Source organism: Lipotes vexillifer, unplaced genomic scaffold (assembly GCF_000442215.2).
Source record: "Lipotes vexillifer unplaced genomic scaffold, Lipotes_vexillifer_v1.1 scaffold685, whole genome shotgun sequence".
NCBI lineage: Eukaryota > Metazoa > Chordata > Mammalia > Artiodactyla > Lipotidae > Lipotes > Lipotes vexillifer.
In genome coordinates, this window is record NW_006771436.1 from 1,178,131 (window position 1) to 1,199,555 (window position 21,425).

The 21,425-nt window shown below is 38.4% G+C and overlaps 1 protein-coding gene across 4 annotated transcripts in view; it reads right to left on the reverse strand.

Moving 5' to 3' along the window:
* The window catches only part of DNM3 (dynamin 3), a 599,000-nt gene that overhangs the window by 28,120 nt on the left and 549,455 nt on the right, over positions 1-21,425 (reverse strand). For all 4 annotated transcript variants that reach the window (XM_007446759.1, XM_007446762.1, XM_007446760.1 and 1 more), the window contains 3 exons: positions 11,258-11,422; positions 3,227-3,453; positions 1,754-1,990 (listed from right to left, as the gene is read on the reverse strand). In XM_007446759.1, the coding sequence (XP_007446821.1) occupies positions 1,754-1,990; positions 3,227-3,453; positions 11,258-11,422 (629 nt within the window). The remainder of the gene's footprint in view (positions 1-1,753; positions 1,991-3,226; positions 3,454-11,257; positions 11,423-21,425) is intronic.

Below are 21,425 nucleotides of genomic sequence, written 5' to 3' on the forward strand. Positions count from 1 at the left end.
CCGCCTCTCTCCCTGCCCCCAGTGGCAATGTCTGGAGACATTCTTAGTGGTCACAACTGAGGGAGTGCAGCCGACATCCACTAGGTAGATGCCAGGATGCTGCTGAACATCCCAAAACGCATAGCACAATGTCCACAACAAAAATGTCAGTAGTGTTGAGGTGGAGAAACCCCAAGACTGCTTGGGATTAAAGCCCAGATCGATTCGGTCCTGGCTGAGCAGCCTTGGGCAAGTTGCTTAACCTCTGTGCCTTGTCTGTAAAATAGATAATAACCTATCTCATGGGGTTGTTGTGAGCATTAAACAAAAATGTACCTGCAAAGCTCTTAGGACAGTGCCTAGCATACATTGAGAGCTCAATAAATACTACCTGTTGTTACTATTATTACCAGAAATTCAGCTCAGTTCCAAACAAATTATAAGCCAAACCTATTGAGGTTAGAAAAAAAAAAAATACATAGGTTTGAGAGTACATATATCCTCTTTGATGGGGACCAAAATCATGATGGCAGTAATAGCCACAGTGCTTTACAGTTTGTGAGATTCTTTCAAATACCTTGTCTCATATGATTTGGGCCACATCCTTGTTATATCTTTATTTCATGGATGAGGAACTCCTGGCTCAGTTAAATGAGTGGCCCAAGGCCTGTGGCGAACCAGGTCTTCTGATTGCACATCTCCTTCTATTCCCCCTACACTTCCCTTTGTTTAGTGGGTTAAGATGCCCCTTCTTCTCTTCATTATACCCAACAGCCTGAAGATCAAAATAAATGTAAGTACTGAAATCAGAGGGTGAGGTGACTCAGGCTTCATGGGTGGGCAGAACTCACGTCTCTTTTTATGGCACCTGCATAGTAAGGTTTTCCTTCATGGAGTATACAAATATTTTAATCCTCTGAATTGAACTTCTAAAACACTAACTTTCTGTATGGGCTGTTTTCTTTCATTTTTAAAGTTCTGATGTTGAGGGAAAAAACCCTAATTCCCTCTATTTTCAAAATCTCTAATTAGTATATTGACCATAAATGTATTGACCATAAACTATATGTATACATATTTCAAATTCTACTTATTTATTAGCTATTCTGTTTCACAGTTAAGCCTGACAATCTGCTTACAAATGCCAAATGTATTATTCAAATGTACAATGTTCTATCTTATATATGATCAGTGACTGCACACAGCAATTATATGTCTGTGTTAAACTTTCTATGCATAGCTTTTTAAAAAACAATCACAGATTAACCAGCCAGATTTTTACTCAGCCTACATTAAAGTTAATAATATTGGGTTTAAGGGTCAAAGTTCAGAGGGCAGATGGATAATATTCCTTGAAGTCAGTGGTTTTCTAGAATTCCTCTGGTAATAGAGAAGGCCAGGCCTTAGCTGGTGATGCTCTTGTGACCTAGGGAGCACACAGCTTGCAGCAAACCCAGCCACAGCTCTTTCATTTCAAAGGTCTCCGTCAAATTCTACAAACAGCTGCCAAAACGTCATTCATCTGGACCCAGGTTTCTTTGGTCCCATTTAGTTTGTGCCAGTTGAGAAAGGAGAGGTTTAGGCCATATACTGGTTTCTAAATGGTGTCACAGGCTCAGCAATCTTCCCATGATCCCCCTCCCGGAGGGAAAGCTGAAAACGTGTTATGACAGTATCTTTACCATTTTCTTTTCCAAATCAATTTTGTCTGTCAGGCTATGAGAAGAGAACCGATGAGCATGGCCCTGCTTTCGGCCTCGCGCAGAACACTCACCTTGGGACGCTCGGAGGGGCCCTGGTGGGCCGAGATGGAACCTGTGGAGGTGCCCCGAACGAGTCGCTGCTGTTGGGGAAAGGAGGCAACGGGCCAGGCCGGAAGGGCACTGGAGGCGCTGCCGAGTGGGGTCCCGGGGAGGGGATGGCAGGTGCGGGCCCGCGGCCGGACGTGGGCCGCGGGAGGGGCGCGCTCAGCGTCGGTCTCCGCTGGGTGGTGGGGCTTGGAGGCGGGGACCTGGGGGCAGAGACCGACAGCAGTTTGCCCATCCACCTCTCCGTTGGAATTCATCCTTAAAAAATATTTTATAACTGACTGCTTTTTTAAAAGTATTTTCTCACTAACTCAGACACGTGTTAGGGATGTTAAACGGTAATAGAAGGGTAAATAGTGAAAAGAAAGTTTCCCTCCTCTCCCCCCTTGCTCTGTGGAGACAACCAACATCTTTTCCCGGGTATCCTTTTTAACTATATTCTGCAATATCTTTTCTCTCTCTCTCTCTCTCTCTCTCTCTCTCTCTCTCTCTCTCTATATATATATATATATATATATATATATATATATATACATACATATATATATACATACATTGCTTTTTTGTACACAATGTTCTACAACTTAACATGTTTTTTTTAAGCTTCACATTAACTGGCCTGTGTTTTCATTCCGCTACTTAAAGAACTTACTCTTTTTAATGGCTGTATAACGTTCCAATGTAAGGATATATTGTGCTTGATTTTTTTTTAAGTGTAAAGGTTTTTTTTTTTAATTATGTGTAACAGTTATTTAAGTCAATAAATTTTTAAGGAATTTCACATGTTCTGATTCTTTCCACTGCCAATCACCTTAGTTCCTCCAAACTCATAATCTTCAAGATAAAACAGCCCTTTCAAAAAGAAGTTATCATGTAAGTCAGCCCACAATTCTTTTAGTTAGGCTTCTTTGATCTCCAATGAAATATGGACACACTTTAAAATTCCCCACCTGTAATCTTTGGGATACAATTTCCTCAAGTGATTTACTTTAGGACCATGTTTAGGGTCAGGAGATGGATCTGCCTGGTTCTGAATTTGACACCCTCTAAAAATGTACTGGGTTCAAATCATATTCACTCCTAAGCCATCACACCCTAGAACAGTACCGATCATTGGGATATGCCAATACCTAAGATAAAAAGTTTGTTAGGTTTTTCATAGTTTACTTGGCAGCTCTGTCTTGTAGTTCTTTCCCACAGATCTAACAGGTAGTTCTATAAGTAAAGGAAACCACACAGTTAATCTATGAGGCGTTTCCAACGATTTTGTGCTTGATTTTGAAAGCGGTTGGGATCATCTGACCTTCTCTCTAGCTCCTGGACTTAAATATCTTTTTTCCTCTTTTTTCTTTAGGTTCATACTGGTTTAGGGAAGCACATTCAGAAAATGACACTGGACAAGCTGGGAGGCCTCCGGTGATGTGGAGCCATCTTCCTACCTGCGGGAATGCTGGATCCAGGAGTCGTCCACTGGCGGCGGTGCGGGCGTGAACGTCGTGGCTGTGTTGATGTCACCGATGACCACGAGGGCTTCTTTAAGGGCTTGGTACATTCGAAGCATCTCATCCCGGCGCTGAGCCTGTTCCGCAGATTCCTCCATCAGAGTATTTTGGTCCTCTGAAGAATATAACTGTGCTAGGAGCTCAGAATTTATGAAATCCTTAACCTGCCGGGTCACCACAGAAAAGTAAAAAATGGGAATGAATGAGTGACTGAATGATAAACTGGTTCATAGCCTGTGGACAAAGGCCACAAAAGTCCGCTCTGGGAAAAGGGATGCATCGTGCATCTATTTACACTTATTTTCTTCATTATCCTCCCAATGCCAATAACAGTTTTCCTCTCTGTATTATGGCTGTTGACAGTAAAGAAAAACATAGATTAGTTGAAAAGAGGGCCAAAGCTCACCATCGCCAGAACAGGGCCTGTTGGCTGTACAAGCATTTCTGCAATGTTGTCTGAGGCTGCTTGGCTTATATATAGACAAGGGAAGGTACCAGGAGGTAAGCAGTGGTATTTTCAACAGGAAACAATGACACACAGATACCTATGTAATAACACAAGTTATTCCTTCCTTGGTATTCCCAGCCCTTTACCTAGCTTTTACCAAAATCACTGGAATACTATTAAGACCCCAGGTTTCAGTGTTGTTTCAAAAGTGGAATTAGCACCAATAAGTATTTATTAAATACAGAATCGTATATAATTATGCAAGTTGATTTACCAAAAAAAGTGATATATTCTCTGCTTTCTAGAGCTTAACAGTGATGAGGACTGACATAAGCTTCCATAGTTAACAGATATATGAAAACAAACTAAAATATGAACAATTCGCATGAGTCTTAGGGGAGGGGCAATTTGTGGCAGGATGAGAATGGAGAGGATGCATATGTTGTGCAGCCCTGAGGGAGAGAGAACAAATCATTATATTTCATCAAGTCTAAGACACCACTGATTTTAAGACACACCAGTCTTTTATGTGCCACTAAGAAAGAAAAAACACCATCAACTAAACTACAACAGAATGCCAAGATGTCATTGAGTGTAACATGCATTTTCATGTTAGAAATGTTAAATGTGAAAAAAAGTGAATGTGAGAATCAATGAAATCCAATGTGCCTTTACAAGTTATCTGATTTAAATTCTCACTGCATACTTATGAAACGTATATTATTATCCCAATCTTACAGATGAAGGAACTGGATGGACTTCAGAGAGTTTAAGTAACTTGCCCAAAGTCACACAACATTAAGTTGAACCCCAAATCTTCTGACTTGAAGTCCAGTGCTCTTTCCATTAACCCCCTTGCCTCACTTTGAGTGCTTAGAAAAGATAATTTATGTTTAAGCATTATTATTTTAGTGTGGTGCACACGTATGCCAATTAACTTAAGCCTAGAAAAATAAAGCAACTTGGATTTTTCAGTTTCTCTGTTAAAATGAGAAAGCTAGTGCTTATCTAGAGTCATTGGCTCTAAGAAAGGCCAAAGTCCAGTATATTTAATTGTTACTAATTCAAGCAGACAACAGAACACCTGTCAGATGCTCAAAATTCCTGGGTTGTAGTTACATTTGTTACTCAGAGATGACAAGACTCTAAAACACATAGCTTCACTATTTTTGGAAGGTATCAAACCATGTAGATAATTCTACTAATCGAAAATTCAGCTAAATCACAGCTTTGTTGTGGTGAAATAAAAAGTGTTCTCTGCACATATTCTGTAAACCAGGAGTGATTTAAATGTGGAAGCAATCTAATACGCAAGACGTATTTGGGCAACTGTCTGGTGGAAGGGAAGGTTTATGTGTGATAGCTGTGGAAGGTAAATTTGGCCAGATAACCCTGGGCCAGGTGTCAAGGCCTTGAATGTCAAGGAAAAGTGCTTGAACTTTATCCACTTGGCAATGGAAAGCCATGGAAGGCTTTTAAAACAAGTAAGTGAAATAATAAAAGAGAGTTTTAGGAAAATCAATCTGGCTGTGATTGGAAAATAATTTGCAAGTGTGGTAGTAGAGATAAATCTGTCAGAAGGCCATTGCAGATCATTTATGAGATGATAAGGGTTTAATTTAGTAAGTGGCATAGAAAATATGGGCAGATATAAATGACATTATAAAGGAAAAACCAACAGGACTTGGTGCCGTTTGGATGTGAAGGGCAACAAAGAAAGGAACAAAGACACCTCAAGCATTGAGGTTTGGGTGAGGGGAAGTCAAAGAAAGTCAGATTTAGAGAAGATAGTAAATTTGGCTTAAGAAATATTTCATTCACCTCCTTGAAGATTTATTTACTACCAGTCACACTTGCAGGTACCCAAGGAGTCATGCACGCTTGCACAAATCTTCCACTGTGAGGTGTGTGTATCCACTTGGAGAGATGATGCAACTCCAAACTCAAAACCAGACAAGTTTCCTGGCATTGACCATCAGTTGGGTTAAGCTCTTTTGAAGCTTTACATCTTCCTGGAGTATCACTTAGAATCTATTAAACACAATTTAAAAGAAGATTCTTCCAAGAATAGATTTAAAGCAGATCTGAATTAAGAAGCAACTGTCAAACAAACCACAAAATAAAATAGTAAGAGCCTGCTTCAGCATTTTGATCAAAGATCTGCCTTGAATCAACTCTTCCACATCAAAATGTTACACACTAAAACTGTAACATGGATGGATAGTTGGATAGTTGCCTACTATCCAACAGATTTGGCAATGTTCTGAAACAATATGAATAATTTTAGCATGAGAGAAAATGGCCATATAGCACAGTGGTTAAGGGCATATTCTTTGGAATCAGACAGCTCTGAATTTGAGTCCTAGCTCTAACACTTATTGTTCTTGGACAAATAACTTAACCTCTTTGAGTTTCAGATTCCTGATCTGTAAAATGAGGTTAAAGGTAGGAGCCGCCTCAAGAGTTGGTGGAAGGAAAAAAAAAAAAGAGTTGGTACAAGGATTCAGTGAAAGAGTGAATATAAATTGCCTAGCATGATGCCTAGCATTTAGTCAGTGCGCCATCAACAAAAGCTATTCTTTTTACAGTATATAGTCTAACTTGGCATTAGGTATGAAGAGTTAGGAAGTTAGTGCAACAGTGCTGGCATCAAGTGACATAGTTCAACATAAAGCATAAGTTAACATTTTATTTTGCACTTAAGAAAACTTCTAGAAAGACTCTTCTCCTGCTGGTAGCCTCACTTGCTAATGATACAACTGGAACAAAGGTGGGGGACTTCGGGGAGTTTCCAGACACTTCAGGGACTTTCTGAGCAGTTTGTATGTCAATGGTACAAATATTTAAACCAAGGATTCTGCACAATTGGAGGGCAAGTGGATCCCTTTTACATGATAGCATTTAGAAAATACCTCACAGAACATGACATAAACTAATTATACTTGGATGTGAGATTTGAAATAATATTTATGCCTTTAATTATAACACCTTATAACCTATACATCTTTGTGTGGTTCACCAAAAAATTCTCACACACAAAACCTCATTCCAGTTCAAACTCTACAGGCTAGATAAACAGGCATTACTGCACCATGTCGTTCTGCTCAGTGTAAAGGAATGTGAGGTCATTAAAAACGTTCCACATGTTTTCCTCTCTTTCTTACTTTAACCCTTCTCTAGCAACCTGCAGTATTTTTGGATCTGTAACTTTCTTTGTCTTTATTACTACAACCATTTTAAAGCCTTCACAAATAGGGGAGGCATTTATAGAGTTTTCATACAATTCAGTTTACTAAGGAGACCATTTCCTTAAAATCTCTGTTTTGAGACAGGAGGAACTACACAATGGGACAGTGATAACTCTCATTCATGTGAATACGCACATAAAAATTTAATTGAGAAGTTTAATTTTGTTTAGTTTTAGAGAGGGACTTGGGTAGAATTTTGTGATTCTTTGAGATCTCACAATTCTCTCATTTCCGCTTAAGGCTGCTTTACATTTCTGAGGGATTTCATTTTGGTAAAGACCAACGAAGTTTTCCTTCTTTAAAAAAAAAAAAAAAAGTAACATCCTTTGACTCACAAAGGTCGAGAAAAGAAGATAGACACACAAAAAAGTACGTACTGTATGATTCCAAAGTTCAAGAACAGTTAGAACTCATCTACAGTGTAAGAAAGCAGGAGTGTTACCCTTGGTGGGGAGTGATAGGGGAGGGGGAGAAAGAGTGGGGCTTCTGGGTCTTGGTCAGGATCTGTTTCTTGAGCAGGATGCAGAATTCTTGACCCGTGGAAACAAATCAGTGCTCTGGCATTTAAGATGTACTTTTCCCTCAAATAATGAACATTTAAAATAACACTCTACTTCACACACATTAAAGTTACAGTAAGTTTTGAAACTAGGGCACATGTTACTAATTTTCCACCAAAGTATCAGTGGCCAAGGAGAGTGAACCTGGACCTCCAGGGGTCAAGGGACACAGGGGCACAGGCTCCAAGTGTGAAATGCCTCTAAGTTTCATGTTTGGTTCTTAAAATGTTTCATAAAAAAACTTTACATTCTATTTTGTATTAGCTGGGTTTGTTTGAATATGAGGAACAATGTTTTAAATTACTTACTAGTTAAGATACAAAACATTGTTTCTCATATTCAAACAAACCCTAATTAAATCTTCAAGTAAAATGAACCCTCTGGGCGAGTCACTTAAACCTCTTGGGGCCTCAATTTCTTCATTTGGAAACTGCACAAAATCATGAGTACCCAGCAGGTGGCTATTCTGTTCAAACACAGAATTGTGTGCCCCTTAGCCAGTAATACTTTTCGAATAAAACTGGATCCACTTTCTTCATTCTCTGATGGAGAACTTCTGGTGGTGTGAGCTACAGAGAAGAGGCCATCAAAATATGCTTGCTGTGGGGCATTATATGTGTGTTTTCTTTAATGTACAGAACAAAACTCTGTTTCTTTGCCTGTAGCCTGTCTAGAACAACCGCCTGTCGTAAACTTGCTATTTCTTTGCGCTGCTGTTACCTGGTATGTTTAAGCAGTGAAACAGCTGCTGCATTTCAATAGACAAAGGCTTACAGTATGTCTGAGGGGAGGCATTTATTGCTGGCTTTAAATTTCTTAAACAATTCCATATGGAGACTTGAGTGGCAGAACGCTTAATGTAAACTTTCAAAGGAAACTGCCCACCAAATTCTGAACTTTATGAAAGTTGGCTGAAACATATTCTTTTTCAGAAGGCAGAGTAGTCACTCCCATTTCAAAGAGGAAGGGCCACAGCACCACTTTCAATAGTGATAGTCAACAAATAGAGGACCCGGCTTTAAGCATTTATTGGTTCTGGAGGAACAGCTAGCTTTCTCACCCACAACCATTTGTAGAAACAGCAGGGTTAAGTGGATGGAATTCAGAATAAGGAGTCCAAGTATGTGTTTTCTTGTGATTCTATGATTAATTCTCTCACTTGAAGATCTCTTCACTTTAAATTAAAAAAAAGTCAACACATATGCATGACACAGTGCTGGGTGTTCACTGTGTTTCTGTTCCTGTACTCAACAGGAATGAACAAATTCTTCTGGAATGAACATAAAGGGCTCAGACGTTCTGTACAATAAAATGCCATGAGAATATGAGTACATTTAAAAAAAGGGATTTGTATTTTTAGATATATATAATTACATATATAGATTTAAAATATATATTATATATATATATAACTATATACTCTTACATATGTAGTAAAAAAGTGGATAAAATAATACCCAAAGAAAAGCAGTCATCCTAGATGTGTAAAACTATTTTCTGGTAGATACGAAAAGTTAAATTCAAACAAAGATAACCATAACTTCATAAGAATCCAGCATTACATAATGTTTTTGCTTTCTCCTTATTCCTATTAATCTCTACTTCAAGGTTTGACCTTGGAGATCAGATCTTAATTGAAGTCTTCTTTCTCATGACTCTTATGTGAGGTCTCCCTGGAGACAATTAGCAGAACTTTACTTCCATGGATAATACCCTGTAGGTGGGGCTTTTGCCATTTCATGAAGCAAGTGAGCACACCAGTGAGGAGTGAGGGCAATTACCCTCACGTTTCGTGTGTGTGTGTGTGTGTGTGTGTGTGTGTGTGTGTGTGTGTGTGTGTGTGTGTGTGTGTGTGTGTGTTTCTTGAGAAGGTGAAAGTAGGTCAGATCTGCAACAGGTTTTTTTTTTCCTTTTAACTAATTTATGTCAAGCCACTCCTCACAGCTATAGACAGGAAGTGCTATTTCCTGTGCTGATGATATAATATAGTGCAGAGCAGGGCAGCGTTTGAACTGATGGCAGCACTAATGACTCTCAGTAAAACAGTGAAAAGATAAATGATACTTAATCAGGAAAATGTTTAAATAAGCAAGTGCCTGGATTCCATGGGCAAAACAACCTGAACTCATTTAAGTGAAGTTAAGAGGGTAATTAAAAAAATAGACTATTTGCTTAGTACTTTATATTTTTCAAAATGGCATATAGTCACACTTATGATGGTCTCTGACAACTCTGTGGGGTAGTTCAGGGTTCTTAGTGTAGTTTTAGCAGCGACTGAGTTCAGATCAGAGGGGCCAGATGATTTGCTTCAGGTCACACAGCAGGCCACTGACCAAGCTTAAGTATATAATTTATAGTTTCCAATATATTTGCAATACATTGCTTACCTGCTGATGCTTCAAAGCATCCTACTAACCTTGTTTGAATAAATGGAATGTGTACAAAAATAGAGTGAGTTAAAAACAAGATTGCTCCCGCGACTGTTTGGGGCTTCTTAAAGTCAAGAAACTCATAGATCATGAATAACAAATGGATTGTCATACTTAGAATTTTGAAAGGAATCTTTATATAAGGATAATGGCTATTTACAATTCTTAAGTAGGCAGCCATATTAGTTTCTTACAATTATACTTTTCATAGTACTTCCATATATACTAACTTGTGGAACAAATCCCTAAGCCAGGTACTTTTTCTATGATTCATATTTCACATTTGGAGGAAATAGGTAGAAATAAGTTAAGGATTTGTCTTAGGTTAACAGAGTCTGTAGCCAAGCATAGAATCCAGGTTTCTCTTAAATTCTAGTGTGGGGCTCTTTTCAGTACTTTACCATCTAATTTTTATTTGTTACAAGCAAATGCTCATAATATACCATTGATTTAAATAAGAAGGTGTCCTTAGAAGATAACTAGGAATAAAATCGTTGGTGTCTCACTTTTCAAGAGTCAGAAAAGCCTGCTATAAAACACCTCATTATAGCCTATCTTATCTAAAAGGTAAGTTCGCAAACAAATTGTGATGTTATTTATACTTTAACAAAGTAGCTAACAAAAGGACCAAACCAGACCATGTAATTTAAGTATCATTTTCTGACTGCTATAAAAATAACCATGAAAAGGGAGAGATTCTATGCAATGTAGATCAACTGATGGCTAGTCTAGCAGGCACTTTGAGATCTGTGGCTCTATCATCTTTACCTTAGAAAAGAAAAGGTAACTGTTGACTTTGTAGCCAAGGGGACAGGGCAAAAAGCCCTTTCCCATATTAAAATAGCATTCCATAGTTTTTAGAAGGTGAAAATAATCATATTACCATATTCAGTATGTGTGTGTATGCAGAAGAGAATAAATATCTTTTGCCTTTAAACTCAAAGTCTAGGAGCCAGGGTATCTGGTTTTATTGCTGGCTTTGCAACTAATTTATACCCTGACTAGAGTATTTTTGCTCTGCTTTATTGTAAGCAAATTCACACCCTTCTAGAGGAGACAGCCAATAGGGAATACCACTGTGCTGTACCTAGAAGTTTTATGTTTTCTTTCTTAAGTTCTCTTCCACTTGTCAGTCACTTACCACTTGTAATGGTAAATGATAAACCTAGGTGATAGGTATTTCGACCATCCAGAAAATATCACAAAGAAGCTGAAGAGAATGTGAGCAATTTCCACACTAGGATGGGTTAGAGGTTAAAATGAGACAGTTTATAATCACTTACATTATTGATCATAAGATGCATTATCGTTTTTGGAATTAGGTCTCGGATACACTTGTTGATAATAGACATGTAGGAGTCTACGAGGTTGCGAATGGTCTCCACTTGCCTCTCCAATTGTGGGTCCATGGAAAAGTTTTCTGCTTGGCCATTCTCATCATTTTCAGTCTAACAGAAAGGAAAGCCAAACATGGATTATTTCACATTTATTCAGAAGAGAAAAATACCAGACATTATCAGATGAAAGACTTCTGTTTACTGAGTTTGGAGTTGTACTTCTAGATGGTAACATCTTTATCTTATCAAACAGCCATTAATTCTGAAGAGATCAGAACCATGCAGTTATTATTCTACCTTTAGCCTGCCACAATTGAGGAAAAGCAAGTATTGTAATTCTGAATGAATGTTTAGATAGATGACCAGATAAACAGTGCACCTAACAACATACCTCTAGAGAACAATCTAATCTTAAGCCATTTGCAAGCTGGCCAAAGAACTGAATCCAAACATATGATGCAGATGTACACTTCTGGGAGGCGTCTCCAGGGATCCTATGGATTAGAAATAACCTTGGTGTTGTTCTGGAACTCCTAGGTCTGCTCTGGAATGGATCAGCACTTGGATCAGTCCAGATTTAAAACTAAATCTCCTAGGCCTGGCCTGGAGCCAAAATAAGAGATATAGGGGATAATTCATTTTTCCATGCTCTTGCTGGAATTTGTTATATAAATTCATGCTTCTGTCATCACTACTGAAGGCTGGCTCAACTGTGAAAAACTTACAATTTTAACTTCTAACTTGTTATTCTTTGAATAAAACAGAACACATCCATACACAAAGCATTTATTTCTGCAACACGAGAGAAGCATCTGTTTTCTATACTATGGGACTTGAGTTAATTAATTTTGGCTTATCCACCAGAGGCTGGGCTGGAATGGCATCTTCATCATTAAGGACTGACCTATTGGCTTGGCATTGAAATCAATTTAGAACAAATGGTCTCCATTTCAAGTCAGGTTGAACCATCTAAGCCCCAGAACATGATACAAAGATACTGTTAGTGGGCTGGCTACTTTCTAGCTTTGGAAAGATTTAATTATGAATGCAAAAAATAAAAAGGGAAAATAATTTATTGCTTCCAATGTGGACATGAAGTACTTTTCTTTGGAAATGCACATACTTTGATATGCCAGGTTGTTAATCATCCAATCAGTTCTCGGCAAAGCACTGTGCTGAACTGCTTAAAGAGATCTATAAATAAGCATTAACTTTCGATCAATATGCATGTGTGAAAGGCATATTTGTAGGCCACAAAAATCAACAATAACAAAGGTAGAAATTAGTTCTAAACATTTATAAAGGCTTCTGTTGCTCTTCTAACACCTTAAAAATATTAAAATAATATGTGCTCACTCTAAAACACAGTGGTCACTTTCCAGTCCTGCGAGTCTGGCCCCATACTTCAGGGTGACAACTGGAGGACATTTCCTTTTTTTTTAAACATCTTTATTAGAGTATAATTGCTTTACAATGGTGTGTTAGTTTCTGCTTTATAACAAAGTGAATCAGCTATTACTTATACATATGTCCCCATATCTCCTCCTTCTTGCGTCTCCCTCCCACCCTCCTTATCCCACCCCTCTAGGTGGTCACAAAGCACTGAGCTGATCTCCCTGTGCTATGCGGCTGCTTCCCACTAGCTATCTATTTTACGTTTGGTAGTGTATATATGTCGATGTTACTCTCTCACTTCGTCCCAGCTTACCCTTCCCCACCCCGTGTTCTCAAGTCCATTCTCTATGTGTGCATCTTTATTCCTGTCCTGCCTCTAGGTTCTTCAGAACCATTTCTTTTTTTTTTTTTAGATTCCACAATATATGATACTTGTTTTTCTCTTTCTGACTTACTTCACTCTGTATGACAGACTCTAGGTCCATCCACCTCACTACAAATAACTCAATTTCGTTTCTACATGTGGCTGAGTAATATTCCATTGTATATATGTGCCACATCTTTTTTATCCATTCATCCGATGATGGACACTTAGGTTGCTTCCATGTCCTGGCTGTTGTAAATATAGCTGCAATGAACACTGCGGTACATGACTCTTTTTGAATTAAGGTTTTCTCAGGGTATATGCCCAGTAGTGGGACTGCTGGGTCATATGGTAGTTCTATTTTTAGTTTTTTAAGGAACCTCCATACTGTTCTCCATAGTGGCTGTATCAATTTACATTCCCACCAAAAGTGCAAGAGGTTTCCCTTTTCTCCACACCCTCTCCAGCCTTTATTGTTTGTAGATTTTTTGAGGATGGCCATTCTGACTGGTGTGAGGTGATACCTCATTGTAGTTTTGATTTGCATTTCTCTAATGATTAGTGATGTTGAGCATTCTTTCATGTGTTTGTTGGCAATCTGCGTATCTTCTTTGGAGAAATGTCTATTTAGGTCTTCTGACCATTTTTGGATCGGGTTGTTTGTCTTTTTGATATTGAGCTGCATGAGCTGCTTGTAAATTTTGGAGATTAATCCTTTGTCAGTTGCTTCATTTGCAAATATTTTCTCCCATTCTGAGGGTTGTCTTTTGGTCTTGTTTATGGTTTCCTTCGCTGTGCAAAAGCTTTTAAGTTTCATCAGGTCCTATTTGTTTATTTTTGTTTTTATTTCCATTTCTCTATCAGGTGGGTCAAAAAGGATCTTGCTGTGATTTATGTCAGAGTGTTCTTCCTATGTTCTCCTCTAAGAGTTTTATAGTGTCTGGCCTTACATTTAGGTCTTTAATCCATTTTGAGTTTATTTTTGTGTATGGTGTTAGGGAGTGTTCTAATTTCATTCTTTTATATGTAGCTGTCCAGTTTTCCCAGCACCACTCACTGAAGAGGCTGTCTTTTCTCCACTGTATATTCTTGCCTCCTTTATCAAAAATAAGGTGACCATATGTGTGTGGGTTTATCTCTTGACTTTCTATCCTGCTCCACTGATCTATATTTCTGTTTTTGTGCCAGTACCATACTGTGGAGGACATTTCTGAGGCATCTTACTGCTACTACAGCAAGAGAGAGGATTGGAAGTTTCAAAAATGACAGTCGTTTCCCTATACCATTTCTTTTTAAATGGTCTTTGGTCACTGAAAGAATTAAATCAAGTAGTTCCTTATTTTTATTATTAATTTGTAATATAAGCACAATAGGATCTGGGATAAATAGGTAAAAAGTTAAGGCCATAAAGTGGTAAAGTGATAGAGGGAAGGTCAGCCATGGCAGTGAAAAACCAATTGTTTTCCCAAACTTCTTTCCAGGGCATAAAAACCACTGCAGATTGTGTTTCGTGCTGAGCCTAAATTCTAAGAATCAGTGGTAACTGTGATGTTGTTCTAAGGGTATTGTATTTGAAAGTAAAAACTTTAGGTTCAAATTCAGGCTTTATCATGTAGTGGTTGTGTGGCCACACCTCACTTATTTAATGTAACTGAGACTCAGCTTCCCCATCTTTAAAATGGGAATACACTTCTCTGGAAAACTTGTAGAAGTTAAATGAGATAATGCATATGAAGTAACCTAGCCAAGGGCCTCGTGGATGCTCAATAACGTTAGTTTCTTTCTTTCCTTTCTGAATATTCATGGAATGAGTTAGACAGCCGCTTGACTCTCAACACACATTATGGAAATTTAAGTTGAAAAATTTGAGCACAAGACATTTTCAATTCCAACCATATAAAAATGGCAAACTGTATTTTTTTATACCACCATGTTTTCTGCAAGCTAGTCCCTTTGCCTGGAATCCCCTCCTCCCATCTGTGAAGATCTTTCATCTTTCCAAACCCAGCTCTTCTAGACAAACTCCCGATGGCCCTCAGACCCTCCACCGCTCCCTGTACTGTGCTTCATCTGTGTCTTGTACTACTGTTTATTATTTTATCCAGCCTAATTTTATGCTTCTCCCCTATTAGACTCTGGGGTCTTGTTTCTCTCTCCCTTCTCAGCACCTAGAACAGAGCTTGATGCACCAAAGAGGAGAAGGAGGAGGAGCTGACACTACAAAAGCTGCTTCAGGCTTCCCTGGTGGCACAGTGGTTGAGAGTCCGCCTGCCAATGCAGGGGACACGGGTTCGCGCCCTGGTCCAGGAAGATCCCACATGCCGCGGAGCGGCTGGGCCTGTGAGCCATGGCCTCTGAGCCTGCGCGTCCGGAGCCTGTGCTCCGCAATGGGAGAGGCCACAACAGTGAGAGGCCCGCGTACCGCAAAAAAAAAAAAAAAAAGAAAGCTGCCTCAGTGCATTTCAGGATCTCCAAGAGTGCCTACTTTTTACAAAATTTGGACATGAGAGAAACCGCAAGCTGATGAGTTAGGATCCACTACTACTTGATCATAGTGAGGATGATAAAATGATGATGAAATTATGTATATAAGTGAGAACACATGACCTACAGCTTTGTGATGAAAACATCTTTTACATAAAGCAATATAAACCTCCATAATGGATAAAGTACAATTCAGTTTGTCTCTCTGATCTGAAACATACTGGGATTTTGCTGTTGTATTTAACAGGAGCGGGTGATGGCATTTCAGCATCAACATCCTACCTCTCCCAGGAACATTTATTGAGCACTTACTGTGTTCTAGGTACTGTGATAAGCACTTTACATAGAAGATCCACACCACAACCTTAGGAGGTGGGTACCATTGTTATTGTCAACCTAAGAGCATGCTGAGGCTCTGAGAGCTGACACGTTTTCAATAAGTGTAAGATGAATATAATGTGAATCCAATTTCTGGTTTTCCTTAGGTATAAAAAAATCAAGAAGTATTATGAAACAGGGGAAAATCTATAATATATCAAGTTAGCTTCACAGATAAAATAATAAATGTAAAAAGAGTTTCTAGGAAAAAGATGTCATTTTAAATACTGATATTTGTTAAAAAAAAAAATGATTGAGCCAAAAGAGAAAACCAGAATAAACAGCATTTATTAAAAGAACCTCTAGGAACATGAAACACCAGGAAAATTATACCACCATTCTTATTTTCATATAGAAACACTGAGTTTCCCCACTTCACACCATTCTTAACATTTAGCCTTGATTTAACTTCTGCATATTAAAATATGCAAAAGACATTGACATTCACTTTCTGAAATCAGATGCAAATAATAAACAAAGCATTGGAGTAAATGGAGAACACTGAACGGTTTAATTCTCAACATTAAAAAAAAAAGTTCCAGAATAACCAGTAAAACAATTAGAAATTCTCTTTAGTTTTTGGAAATACTAGTAGACATGTAGTCACATGCAAATCTTAACTACTCTGATAATACCATGGGCATGATGGGGACTCACAGAATTCAAAATGCGAATTTAATTTCTTTTCTGATTTTAGAAAGAAAGAAGGAGTAATTTCCCCTTCCAGTATGTCTAAGATGAATGGGGAAAATGTACAAATGTGGAAATTTTCTTTTAACTGAGTAACTGCAGAGAGCAAATACTCCCTTTTCTCTAACTCCAGTCTTAAGCAAATTCTCTATCATTCTCTTTTCTGTATGAATACTGTGTATGACTATGTATTTTTTTCTTTGTTTAAACTATAGGATTGCAATAGGATTCTTTGCAGTCTAAGCACTGAAGTGACAGCTGTTTATCATTATCCTCATCAAGGGAATGTAAAATAAAAATAGTAATTTGTCTCTGATCTTTGAGGCAAAAAAGAATGGTCTGCAAACATTTAACCTTTTATGTGTAGGTTCATTGATGCTGTTTACAAAATGTGAATAATATTGTGAAAACCAGCTTTCTTCTGAAAAATAACAATGGACAGCCTTCCTATTGTAAATTTTTTCTAGATAGCTTTTGAGAAATCTAATGCAATTTAAACAATCAAAAATAGCAACTTAGCACTATAAATGTAAAATTGTTTATAAAAGTTAATATTATTTGCACAGTATTCAAGAAACAGGCTGCTTTACAAAATTTTAATTTAAAAGCTTTCTCCTAAAGACTTGAAACTTTAACAAGTGAAAGAATGATAGAGCCAAATCAGAAATAATTCCCATGATACCTCAAAGCATCCACTACAGAAGCTCTGGGCTTGATCAGGATATCTATTTTTCGTATGTTTTGTTTCTGTCTCCTTCTTTTCCTTAAAGCTCTTACTTAATTATGTCATAGGCTTCTTTGAGGATCATTGAAACCATCTAAAAAGGCTGGTGACTGCAACTCTTTAAAAGTGGAATAATAGAAATCCGAAGTATCCTGGCAATAATATGCACATAAACATACTATTGAGCTAAAGGGGAGTTTGCTGCATCTCTTCTCAGCAGTGGAGAACTTTGGGAGTTAATCTAGAGATCTACACAAGTGATTTTTCCAGATAACCAATGCTTGCCCCTTTTAAAGCATCTTATTACTGTTATACAATTCTCCATTCCCTTTAAAAGAAGGGTAAAAAATAGCATTTAACTTTTCTTAGTGAAGCAGGTTGTCATTCTGAGAATACTGTTTCCATGGTAATGCTGCTTTGAATTTTCTAGCCGCAAAATATGGAGAATGTTTCACTAAGAACCTTTCCCCACTCCCAATCATTCACTTCTAATTTGCAGAGGCCAGAAAGGCAGGCAATGAAACTTGTAAAAAAAAAAAAAAAAAACAATGGGAGAAACATGCTCCAGGAAGCCTTTGAGGATAGTCTAGGCTACAGTCTGGTACTTTGGGGCAGGTATTTCATTATTATTTCAACATAATGAGTTCATATTTATGAACTTATCTGTTCTCTGGAGAATGCTAATACACAGTCTCACTATAGATTATAAAATAGTATGTGATTCAGTGTTACATTGCTTAGTGGAGTTTATAGGTGCTGTAAGAATTCAGAGAAGCAGAAGATCAAGGAGGCTGGGATGGGGAGTTACAATGGCCCCACTCTAATGATTTAACTTTACTTCACAGCATTCACTAATAATTGAGAAATCTAATGCAATTAGATTAAGGGAGAGGGAGATGAGTCCAAAAATAATCCATCTTCATCCTCTCTATTCTATCACAGGTCTTGCCACCCCTCCTCTGTTGGTAGACCAAATATAAATTTGGGAAGCCTCCTCTCCCCCACTCTCAGTCCTGGTGGTTAGATGGGACCTCACTGATAGGGCCAAGTCCCCCCAAATACCCATCTGGCCTGGCCTCTGTGATGACAGATGGCAATGTGACCAAGCAAAGCCAATCACAGCACATTTGTCAGAACTGTTAGGAAGGAGATGTTCCCTTTCAGTTAGGATGAAAATATTTTAAGATGTAAGCCTGAGGGCTAGCCTGTCTCAGAGTGAAGAGGGGTCAAACCTGCCAGTGAATGAAGTCAACAGAGAGAACTGCATAGCTGAGACATGGAGAGGGGCAGATATTTAAAGACATTATTGGAATGTCTGGATCCAGCTGGGACAGCTCTGTCTACTTCTGGATTTTGTAGTTATACCAGTCAGTAAATGGTTTTGTTATTTTTAAAAAGTTGAGTACACTTGAATTTAATTCCTGTCACTTATGCCCTAAAGAGTCCAAATGAATAAAACACTTAGATATTCATGATGTTCTCTCAGCCTAAAACTTTTTTCTTACCCCTCCTCCTGTTCGTCCTTCATGGTTTAGTGCAAATGTAACACACCTTTGAATGCTGCAGCTAAAACACAACACCCTCTGAACATTCAGTTTAGATTTTTTATCCTTTGTTTTGTATCTTTGTTAGGTATGTAAATGTCCATTTCCCTAACCAAAATGAAAGTTTCCTGAAGGCGGGGATCATAATGGTTGATGGCAAATCCACAAGAAAAAGGTGAAAGTTATAGGGCTAAAATGATGCTCAGATAATCCTTAGAGGATACCATTACTACATTGATGAATTCTTGTTACATTACTACATATACTAGTTAATGGGCTATATTTTTCTTTTTTTGTTTCAACCAAATTGGTAGACGGACTTCTACCATATGGAAACATTTCTACATTGAAAGTTATGATGAAAAAAAAATCACTAAATGACAGTAAAATGTCAGTTTTCAAACGGATTTACATTCACTGACCCATTTAATCCTACAGCAAGCTTATGAAGTAGATATTATTATTATTGTTGTTATTGTTGTTATTTGCATTTTACAGATGAGGAGACTGAGAAGCAAACTCACTTGCTTAAAGTCACTTAGTTAATAAGTGGTAGAGCGGGGATTCCATACAGATATTCCAATTGCAGAATGTATTCTCTTAACTACTATATAATATTACCTCTTCTCCATTCTTGATTAGGGTGGGGTTGATACTCACCCCACCAACAAGAGTGATCTACAAATACCTTGAAATGAAAGATGTACTTCCAAATGCTACTAGGATGACTAAATATAGTCCTGTGAGATATGCCTTATAGACGTAAAACAATTCTTCATGATGTTGGTCACAATGAAAGCTCTTCTGTGATTCAGAGTGATTCTTTTGATGCTGCTAATTCTATAACGTCACTATCATCACATATGTTTTATACTCAAGTAACCAAATATTATGATCACAAGATAAATCTTAGTGGTTTCATTTGTAAGAAGATAATACCTGAAGACTAGGAACAAAAATGACCATGTCAAAAGAGTAATCTATGCTTTTGGAATTCTACTTTTCTTATCTAAAATGCATAACTGCAGGGAAATTTCAAGTTATTACATCCATCATACCATTTGTTTAACAGATATTCTTAAAGCTCATTCATTTTAGAATCAGGGTATTAAGGGATTATAAGGTCTATGCAATGAAACATTGGGTCTTGTTATAAAGGCTGAAAGATGGACAAAGATGTGAAAGAAAAATCATAAATATTATAAAACAAAATTTATCTATTGTTTCATTCTTCAGAAATGTTTACATGGATGAGTACTGATGCATCACAGTAAAGTTAATAAAGTCCTAGAGAAAGCAGGGGCAATAAAATTCAAGTATTATGAAAGCATTAATTTAGTTCTTCCTTATATTATGAGGTAAATAATCTTAAAAGTTCAATATAAATACAGTATCACTTGCTTTACATGCAAAAACATGTAAAAAACAAACGAAAAAGAATGCAGTGGATTACAAACACACAATGGTAAAACGCTTTAGGTAGAATCTTTACTTCTTTCAAGAGTGTAGGAAAAAAAAACGAAGCCTTTAAAGAAGCAGCTACAGTCAAGGGTTTTAAATTTCTCCAAGGTCCACTGAACACTGTAGTTGATAAAGTTGTCAACCACAGAATTCTACTGCAGAGTTCCCAAAGGCCTCAAGATAACTTTTTCATCCATCCCTACAAATGAATTAGTGAATACACCTTGAGGGCCCAACAGCCTTACCAGACGATCCAGGTAAAACATCTAAAAGCTGTTTTAGACAATTTAGACTCGTTTCTGTTAATATGAGAGATGAAAGTAAAATCAGAAGAAATTCGCCATGTTGAGTTATTGCAAATTTCTTCTTTCCAACGTTAAAAGGTAGAACAGACTCTTTCCAAGATGGCGGAGGAGTAAGACGCAGAGATCACCTTCCTCCCCACAGATACACCAGAAATACATCTACACGTGGAGCAACTCCTACAGAACACCTACTGAACGCTGGCAGGAGACCTCAGACCTCCCAAAAGGCAAGAAACTCCCCACGTACCTGGGTAGGGCAAGAGAAAAAAGAATAAACAGAGACAAAAGGATAAGGACGGTACCTGCACCAGTGGGAGGGAGCCGTGAAGGAGGAAAGGTCTCCACACACTAGGAGCCCCTTCGCGGGCAGAGACTGCGGGAGGCGGAGCGGGGAGCTTCGGAGCCGCGGAGGACAGCACAGCAACAGGGGCGCGGAGGGCAAAGCGGAAAGATTCCCACACAGAGGATTGGCGCCAACCGGCGCTCACCAGCCCGAGAGGCTCGTGTGCTCACCCGCCGGGGGCGGGCGGGGCTGCGAGCTGAGGCTCGATTTCGGTTTCGGTCGGAGCTCAGGGAGAGGACTGGGGTTGGCGGCTTGAACACAGCCCGAAGGGGTTAGTGCGCCACGGATAGCCGGGAGGGAGTCCGGGGGAAAGTCTGGACCTACCCAAGAGGCAAGAGACCTTTTCTTGCCTCTGTGTTTCCTGGTGCGCGAGGAGAGGGGTTTTAAGAGCGCTGCCTAAAGGAGCTCCAGAGACAGGCGCGAGCC